Below are 10,460 nucleotides of genomic sequence, written 5' to 3'. Positions count from 1 at the left end.
GATATCCAGAAGACCCAATCTCTTCGACGGATCAAGAAATCAAGAAGCTGTTGCCATAGCAACGACATCAAGAAGACGTGACGATCCGACTTCTTTCTTCAAACATAAAGACATTGCCAAGTGTCATCTACTGCCTTTGACTGGACACCTACAGCGCTCTCAAGCAAAGCTGGGTGTTGGAGTTGCAGACCAAGCAACAAGTCCTGTCTACCGGTCCCAGAGAGACCTGCATCTGTGCCGCTTCGTCACCATCTCGTCACACCGACGCTCCGCCATCACCGACGCCGAGAAGACTCTACAAAAGTAGGCTTAATCGTTCCTACCGCTTAAGACAAAGAGTTGGTGTCACTACGTTGAAACTCCCTACTAACATCTTTTAGAGAAGATTGATTAGATTAGATATCAAATCCATCCCCTTTAGTTTAGGACTTAAAACATCTCCATCTCTCACCATCGCTCCAGAAATTAGTTATTTCATACCTTATTATATTCGTTCATTTGATTACACTCCTATATTCTATTAGTCCCTCATTTATTCATAGTTGTCACTTTATTAAATAAATATTTGTTCACACTTAAGAAGTTGTTTGTGATGTTATTTTACGGCAGAGAATGACTGGTACAAATTGTAGTAAAGGATTCACTCCTTCAGATATGCAAATTATTGAACTGAGACTGATAAACTGATTTATACCGTGTATAAAAAAACTCAAGTTCTACGATAACAGGAGGTGGTGCCCTAACGAGACATTTTAAAGGTGTAGACTACCCGACACTACAACTGTCCACATCCAATAATACTGATGTTCACATCTACTGCAGTATTGTAGCTCTCATGTTCATCAGTCTAATAATGACTCGATATGTGAATACAGATAAGATCAAACTGTGTAAAAGTATTTACTACTCTCTGATGGTTACAGAGAGGAACTGCAACTTAGCAATAATGACAGGCAGGAGAAGTGTTGAAAAAATACAACCAGGAGATATTTTATTTTACAACCAAATGACAACAAAGATACACTATGATAACAACCACATGAGATGCTGTTAAAAAAATTAAGAGACAAATTACAATACAGATGGAACAAACATATACAACGAGAAACAACAGAAAGGATTGTTGATGCTGGCTACTTTACATTTACATACAATATTTGTTTTTGTTGTTCATGTGTCTGAATAATTCAAGAGGAACTGGACTTTATTTGTTGGTACTATTAGAATAGATTGATTGCAGCTCTGTTGATGATGTTAAATGGAAAAACATCTGGATGAAGCTCTCCTCTTCACTCCACCTCCCAGTAACATGGTCCAGTCAGAGTTCCTCTACACACAAGCTGCTGCGGATTCAACCTCTCTGGATCATCAGGACTCAGCTCATCCTCTCTCAGCACACATACCGTCCTGTTTAGAATGATGATTCCCACCTATCAGAAGACGGTGTCAGGAGTCCAAAGCCCCATGAAGCTGCCCGACATGATTGATGGAGTGAGCAGAGCTGTTAGCGCTCAGGCTGAAGGTATAAACCGCAACATGGAAAACACCTTGGACAGAGCTGTTCGTGCTCAGACTGTGGTCAATAACCGCAACATGGAAAACATCTTGGCGAAGCTTTCGGCTTTGCTAAGGCAAATGAATGGATTTGAAGACCAGAATGGACAAATAGAGTAAGTCGTGTCTATTGAAACGCAACGACTCGCCCTAACCCAAACAATCATAATCTAATCTGCATTCCGGCCCTCAGCCCCCCAGGAGATGCTGCACAAACACTTTAGTGATGGATTTACAGCTGTTCCATTTAAATAAAGAGTCTGAGTGTGTTGATGAACATCTCATGTGTTTCTGAAGCATCAGCTGACTAACAAACATTGAAGATATCTGATGAAACTAATGACAGAGATAGAGATGTGATGACTGGACCTCAGCAGAGGTTCTGCTCCGTATAAAGACCACATGGTTACTAAATGTAATGATGGTTCTGTGATTTACAGGCTTCAGTCAGACTAATCTCAGAGCTGTGACAAAGATGCAAAGAGAGTTTTAAGGTGAGAGAACAAACAGTCTGAGATCTGACATGATGAGTGAGGACCACCGTCAGGATGATCTGATTGGCTGACTGTTGTCTCTGTCTTTCTGTCCAGTCTGTCTCCATTCTCCTCTGACAGCATCTCTGAAGAAAACAGCAGCAGGTTTCCAGGAAACACTTTTGATACTGTGTCTAGTACAATACTACTGAAAGAAGTATAGACTGACTCCAACCCTCCACTCACCTCAGAATCTCCAGTCTACAGTCTGGACTCTTCACAAGATCAAGCAGCTGCTTCACATCTGAATCATTCAGATTGTTGTCACGCAGGTCCAGATGTTTCAGATGGGAGCGGTTGGACTTCAGAGCTGAGACCATAGAATCACAACTGATCTTTGACAACCTGCACCACCTCAATCTGAATAAAGAATAAAAGATGTTAATAAAATCATTGATAATCAATCAGATGTGTTCAGGTTTTAATTTCCGTATCAACATTACTACGTCCTAATGAATGAGCTGTTCTCTAAAATGAGTAGAGTGACTTTGTCCTTGTGTTATTGTGGATCATCATCATGTCAGCATTCTACACTTTCAGCTAACACTTATCTTTGAGATGACAGACTAATTTTAGGACAAGAAAAAAGGAAAATATGAGCAGGAGGAAATTTACATCTATGTGGGTGGAAGTTCTGTATGAACATAAATGTATGAACTGACCCCAGAGTCTCCAGCATACAGTCTGGACTCTCCAGAAAACCACACAGATGCTTCACTCCTAAATCTTGCAGGTAGTTGTAACTCAGGTCCAGATGTTTCAGATGGGAGGGGTTGGACATCAGAGCTGAGACCAGAGAATCACAGCTGATCTCTGACAAACTGCAGTGCATTAATCTGAATAAACAATAAAAATCATTGATAATCAATCAGATGTGTTCAGGTTTTAATGTTCAGATCAACATTACTACGTCCTAATCAATGAACTGTTCTCTAAAATGAGTAGAGTGACTTTGTGTTATTGTGGATCATCATCATGTCAGCCTTCGACAGACATCATCCAAACATCAACACAACATTCAAACAACTGTTCATGTCAATACAGATCAGTAACATGCTGCATGGATATGTGTATGTGCCTTTACAAAAACAGTTTCTACACTTGCAAAAAAAAACCTTCTTTGAGGTTGCAGACTAAATTTAAGACAAGAAAACAAAAAATGTGAACTCAAGGGTAATACAGCTAGAACTCTATACTAGTTAAAAAGTATATACAAACATAAAGTAAGTTCAGGTTGTAATTAAACAAATCAGATCCACAACAGTGACATCGAGTGAACTAACCTCAGAGTCTCCAGTCTACAGTCTGGACTCTCCAGAAAACCAAACAGCTGCTTCACTCCTGAATCCTGCAGTGTTAAGTTGTCACTCAGGTCCAGATGTTTCAGATGGGAGGGGTTGGACTTCAGAGCTGAGACCAGAGAATAACAGCTGATCTCTGACAAACTGCAGAGATTCAATCTGAATAAAGAATGAAAATGTTAATAAAATCATTGATAATCAATCAGATGTGTTCAGGTTTTAATGTTCAGATCAACATTACTACGTCGTAATCAATGAGCTGTTCTCTAAAATGAGTAGAGTGACTTTGTCCTTGTGTTATTGTGGATCATTATCCAAAAATCAACACAACATTCAGAGAACTCCTGTGTTTGGGATCTCAGTAGGTTGGTGTCATTAAAATGTTAAAGGAGAAGTTCATATTTTCAAGTCTGTCTTCAAACAACAGTCACATGTCAGATGTACATTACAGAGTTCTTATAATTCTTGCTGTCGACACTGACTGTGAAGTGGTCTCTTCCTAACACAACTACACTGTAACAAATGACTTGATGAGTTTCTTCACAGACAGCATGAACAGAAAGAATGGTTACTGACTCCAATAACTCTTTAAATGTACATGTGAACACGAGACTGGTCCTGATTTGAGATCAAACCGACCACCGATGACTGAGGAGACACCTGCTGATATTAAGGAACATGATGCTCCTTCATTTAAACCAACTGTTTGTGGTCCATTTTCTATCTGTCAATCCTGACAAGAGAACTGTTTAATATGATAAAAACATTCAGTGAACTGACCCCAGAGTCTCCAGTCCACAGTTTGGACTCTCCAGCCCAACACACAGCTGTTCCACTCCTGAATCCTTCAAGATGTTTTTATTCAGGTCCAACTCAGTCAGATGGGAGGGGTTGGACTTCAGAGCTGAGGCCACAACTTCACAGTGACTCTCTGAGAGTCCACAGTCATAAAGTCTGTCATGACACATAAATATAAAATATGTTAATATGAATGAAGACACTTTATTATTTACTTCATGCATCTGAAGACTAAACAGTTGGACTCATCCTGTTTGACATTTTGTTTTTCACACCAGTGATTCAGCTTCTTATCTGATATGACACAATAATTCTCATCAGTTTCTCTTAAACCTGCAGACTTCTAAACTTTGTTTTGTTTTAATCTGCAAATGAATGGAGAGATAAATGGAGTTACATTTAGGCTTCTTCCACACAGTCTGTCAGTGTAATCTGATCTCACATCTGACTCAAGTCATTAAGATTAACATGATAAAAATGTGGAAAACATCCCTTTAAAGCACATTTAGAACACATTAAAAATAGACAATATTAATGTCTAATTAAATACATCAATCAATGGACAGCTCTAATATACTGTATATATAAATAAAGAAGGATAAACATAAGAAAACTACATTCTCACAGTGTTTGAAACAGCTGGAGAACATCTGGAACAGAATACAACTGTAATGTTTGCAATAAACAAGTTAAACACTGTTTGATAGGGTGATAATTTTATAATGTGAACATTTAAAGAACTAAACTAATGTAAACTGATTTATAATGTTAATCACATCTGGACTCACAGAGCCTTTCTGCAGTTCCTCACAGCTGGAATCAGTCTTCGTCTTCCCTCCCATGATGTGTTGAACTTCTTCAGGTTCAACTGATCCAGAATCTCCTCTGACATCTGCAGCATGTAGGCCAGAGCTGAGCAGTGGATCTCAGAGAGTTTCTTCTCTGATCTGTTCTCTGATTTCAGGAACTCTTGGATCTCCTGATGAACTGAGAGGTCATTCATCTCCATCAGACAGTGGAAGATGTTGATGTTTCTGTCAGGAGAAATGTTGTCCATGTTTATCTTCTCCAGGTTATTGATGGCTCTCTGGATGATTTCTGGACTGATCTCTGTCTGACCCAGCAGACCTCTTAACAGTCTCTGGTTGGACTGGAGACACACGCCATGGAGGAAGCGAACCAACAGGTCCAGGTGACCATTTATACTCTGCAGGGATTTCTCCATGACTCTGTTCAGAAAGACATCCAGAGTTGAGTCATTGTAGTTTTGTCCCAGGAAGTCCTCCATCACCTTTGTCTTCCTGTTGGTGTAACAGTGGATCATGTATACTGCAGCCAGAAACTCCTGAACGCTCAGATGGACGAAGCAGAACACCTTGTCCTGGTACAGTCCTCTCTCCTCTTTAAAGATCTGTGTCAACACTCCTGAGTACACTGAGGCTGCTCTGATATCGATGCCACACTCTGTCAGGTCTGATTCATAGAAGATCAGGTTTCCTTTCAGCAGCTGATCAAAAGCCAGTTTTCCCAGAGACTCAATCATCTTCCTGGTCTCTGGACTCCAGTGTGGATCTGTCTCAGATCCTCCATCATACTTGACCTTCTTCACTTTGATCTGAACCACCAGGAAGTGGATGTACATCTCAGTCAGGGTCTTGGGCAGCTCTCCTCTCTCTCTGGTTTTCAACACATCCTCCAGAACTGTAGCAGAGATCCAGCAGAAGACTGGGATGTGACACATGATGTGGAGGCTTCGTGATGTCTTGATGTGGGAGATGATCCTGCTGGCCTGCTCCTCATCTCTGAATCTCTTCCTGAAGTACTCCTCCTTCTGGGGGTCATTGAACCCTCTGACCTCTGTCACCATGTCAACACACTCAGGAGGGATCTGATTGGCTGCTGCAGGTCGTGTGGTTATCCAGAGGCGAGCAGAGGGAAGCAGTTTACCCCTGATGAGGTTTGTCAGCAGCACATCCACTGAGGTGGACTCTGTAACATCAGTCAGGATCTTATTGTTGTGGAAGTCCAGAGGAAGTCGACACTCATCCAGACCGTCAAAGATGAACACAACCTGGAACTCTTCAAACCTGCAGATTCCTGCTTCTTTGGTTTCAGTGAAGAAATGATGAACAAGTTCCACCAAGCTGAACTTTCTCTCTTTCAACACATTCAGCTCTCTGAAAGTCAATGGAAATGTGAACTGGATGTCCTGGTTGGCTTTGTCTTCAGCCCAGTCCAGAGTGAACTTCTGTGTTAAGACTGTTTTCCCAATGCCAGCCACTCCCTTTGTCATCACTCTTCTGATTGGTTTATCTCTTCCAGGTGAGGCTTTAAAGATGTCTTCTGGTCTGATGGTTGTTTCTGGTCTGTCTAGTTTCCTGGATGCTGTTGTTTCAATCTGTCTGACCTCATGTTCATCATTGACCTCTGCAGACTCCCCCTCTGTGATGTAGAGCTCTGTGTAGATCTCATTCAGAAGAGTTGAGTTTCCTGCTTTAGCAATCCCCTCAAACACACACTGGAACTTCTCCTTCAGAGTAGATTTAAATTGACGTTGACAAACTGCAGCTTCATGTTCTGAATGAATAAAGAAGAAAAAAATATATGACGAAATTACACCGTAAGTTTTCTAATATTTCATTCCCCTAAACAATTAGTAGGGTCAACATATCTTGCTCCATCTCATGAGACATTAGTAAATGTTTAATTTATTCATCAGGTTCAATGTTCAGTGAAATCCTCTTACTGCTCTGCAGACGATCAGCCAGCTCCTCCTGCTTCATTCTCCTCAGGAAGTTCAGTGTGATCTTCATAAATGCATCTCTGCTGCTCCTCCTCTGCTCTTCATCCTCACCCTCCAACACCTCGTCATCCTCTCTCTGACTCTCTAAGCATTCTGGGTAATCTGGACTCAGATCCCTCTGAATCTTCTTCAACTCGTTCTTCACAAAAGTGACAATGTTGTCCTCCAGCAGCTGGAACAGAAAACTATATGAATGACAACCAGACTGAAATCATGGAGACAAACATCAGATCCATGTTGGACAGACTGACAGTCCACTGGTCTACAAAGAGCAGCATGGAGATGATGGAAAGTAGTTGTTGTCCATGTACAGACCTTAAATATGGAGTCCTGGTGTGTTTGATGCTGATCAACAGACTGACCACTGAGAACATTTAAACTCTGCTGCTCCACTCTGTGAATGAATCATCAACAATTAGTTCATATTATTGTCTGCACCGTCTATAATCAATGTATGGTTTTCTCATAAACACAAACCACAGTGAGTTAATGATAGTGTTTTCTACAGTGAATGTTCTCATCAGAATAATCTCTGCTGTGACTTTCATAAAGAAGTGAAACCAGTGATCAACTCTAAACCTGATGATCAGATGCAGAAGACCAGTTGTGCTGATATCTATCAGTGACATTTCAAATTAAATTAAATCTTACTTCTTTACAGTTCTTTTAAAATGAAGGTCGACATCCTTTGATTGATCACTCTTCATAGACACACAGCTGGGTTCTGGTTTCTGCTGCATCCTGGTGGATTGAGAGAAACTCACTAATTATCAACATTCAACAAGTCCAACAAAGTCTGAAGCTCCACACAGTGAACATAGTATTTCACATATATAAACTCCAGAAGACAGTAACAACTCCTTTACTTTTTTACAGTCGAGGGTTCTTGTCTTTTAAAGTAAAGGTCAACATCTTTTGATCGATCACTCTTCATAGACACACAGCTGGGTTCAGGTTTAAGGTCAGCAGAGTCTTCTCTCTGATGACTCCTAGGAGACAAAGATGAAAAGCATTACCTCACAGTTACTGAAGCTGCTATAAAAACTAGAAAAAGCAGATCACTGTGGACCGACTGTACCACTGAGACCAGCTGTAAACCTGACTGACCACAAGGGGGCGCTCATTGGCTGTTGTTGAGCCTTTAATGTAAAGAACTGAGTGACACTGCAATCAATCATCATACTGTGTTAAAAAGTTGCTATGATGAAATGATTCAGTCAGAACACTTTAACCAACTGAGACTGGACTAAATTATAAATCTCTTGTTTTGACTGTTACAGCACGTTTTAAATGTTGGCTGGTGGTCAGTGCCTGGAAGTAACTGTTGTGTCCTTATCTTTGGTTCAGCCAAGACTTTCTAGAGCAGATGCTAATAAAAATAAGAAGTTTTATCGTCATTGTCCGGTAAAAAAAAACAAGATAGCTAGCATGGCAGTGCTACGTTCCAGTTCAACTGCAAGTTATAACCAGTGTGTTCATGGCCATATAGATTTCTATTGACGTTACCCATTAATCGCCCTATACGAATACAGGTTTATTTCCAATTATGACTCCATACAATGATGTAGCCCTGTTGTTATAAGAATTCATTCATAATGTGAGTGTGCTGAGGGTGATACCTTTCCATGTCGGTAAAAACCTGCAGACACCTGATGAAAGAAACAGCAGACAGAGAAAGTTCAACCATCAGTCTTCACACAGTTGAAAAAAACATGTTATGTCATCTTCCAGTGATTAGAGTGCAACAGAAAGTTAATCTGTAATTGTGTTGTTTGGCCCCAGTAAAGTCAGGAAGCGAGGGCTGTCTGCATTCACACCTGCAGCTGTTTATTGATCTGGATTAAAATGATCAAAAAGAGTAGCAACGTTGCAGAGCAGCTTTATTCATGTGTTCACAGAGAAGATGTGACGAGGTGAAATGAACCAAGTGTCTAGTCTAGAAAGTAGTGAGGCTTCTCTCCGCCATCTGCAGGATGAATAACACGTACAGGCCTCATTTCCATGATTAACTCACTGTTGATTTAATTTAGTGAGTCACTACTACTTAAATATAAAGTTTTAATAGTCTGGATTACTCATGCAACACACATTAATGTTAACAGTGCATTTATATCGACTGTAATATTGAATATTCATCATCACAACCCAAGAGCAAAGACATTCTTCCTGTATTTGGCCTCGTTTATCATCACATCTCCAAACTAGTCTCAGAGTTCCTCTTTGTCTCTAATCGGCTTTATTTCTGCTGCCCGACTGAAGCTAAACAACAAAACGTCAGTGACAACTTGAGAATAGAGTCATTAATGTGTTAATCAGTGAAAAATATTGCTTACATTACCTTCACATGGAGGAAACCAAGATGCCCCACAAGCGGAATAGAAACTGAAAGTGAAGTTAAAAACAGGAAATGACTGACAGGCTGCAGCTGCTGGATGTTTCCAACAGTCTCAAATATGAACACACACAAAAAATATGAAAACAAAAATACATAAAAGTGCATGTATGAGCATAGATTTGACAAATGAGGCCGTGCTGTATTAATTATTATTGATTATGTGCAATAAATTAATGTCAAACTGTGCTTGAAGTTGCAAAAACATCAGTTAAGTTATTAGTTTTAATAAAAACAAACCTAAAGTTTAATAGTATAACATATTCTAGCTACTATTAGTATAAATAATATTACTATCTACTACTTCCACACTATCTCAGAGGCTGCGTCTCCAGCTTCATAGAATGGTCCTCTGCTGCCACTGTGTGGCATTAAAGTGGTACTGCAGGTTTTAAAAAGTCATGCTCACACCTGCAGCTCAAACCTTTCACTGAGTCACATGTTCTAATCTGTGTCCAAGCAGGTAAAGGTATTTAAACAGCAGTTTAAGCCAATGGCAACACCTGCCTGTTTTCTTTTCATGTCATTTTGAACATGCCGTCTCCGGGAGCTCCACCCAGTAGGCAAGGCACACAGGTGAAGCAGGTTCAGCAACAGTAGAGACCAGACTTGATCCTGTTCAGACTTAAAAAGGACGATTTTGTGAAGTGAAAGATGGATTGGAGCGTACAAACAAATATATAATTCTAAGCCAGAAGAGGAACTCATTGTCTTACTGGGAGTTTATTTTTTATTTGAGAACCACACAGACCAGTGGAAATGGGGACCTCTATTTTGTCGGTGGGGAGGACTAAGAGTGGAGCCTCTTGCATGCTCCTCGTCCTCTTCCTCTGCTTCACTGGGGTGAAATGTGAGCTTCAGGAGTCAGAACCGTCAGCGGCGACCAACTTCGACAATGTCAAACCTCTCCACGATGAAATCGACAAACCTCAGGCCTACCCTGAGGAGGAGAGGGCCAACCTTCCTGTGTTTACCATGGACTATGCCCGGATCCAGGTCCCCTTTGAGTTTACACTGTGGGTACTTCTGGCCTCCTTTGCCAAAATCGGTATGTTGAAGAATGATATTTAATGTGAACA

The 10,460-nt window shown here is 40.6% G+C and overlaps 1 protein-coding gene across 1 annotated transcript; it reads right to left on the bottom strand.

The window, feature by feature from the left end:
* Positions 1-756: 756 nt before the first annotated feature.
* LOC311509016 (NACHT, LRR and PYD domains-containing protein 3-like) lies at positions 757-8,215 on the bottom strand. The gene is made up of 7 exons (XM_084574034.1): positions 6,933-8,215; positions 4,975-6,763; positions 4,169-4,342; positions 3,371-3,547; positions 2,750-2,923; positions 2,274-2,447; positions 757-2,173 (listed from the first exon to the last, which is right to left on the bottom strand). Exons 1-7 carry the CDS (start codon positions 6,997-6,999, stop codon positions 2,098-2,100), a joined length of 2,631 nt encoding a protein of 876 aa, XP_084430160.1. The 5' UTR covers positions 7,000-8,215; the 3' UTR covers positions 757-2,097.
* Between the last annotated feature and the right edge of the window lie 2,245 nt (positions 8,216-10,460).

This window comes from Chelon labrosus (genome assembly GCF_963514085.1).
Source record: "Chelon labrosus genome assembly, chromosome: 24".
Lineage (NCBI taxonomy): Eukaryota > Metazoa > Chordata > Actinopteri > Mugiliformes > Mugilidae > Chelon > Chelon labrosus.
Note: the sequence above shows the minus strand (reverse complement) of the source record. Positions and strands in the feature narration are given on the sequence as shown.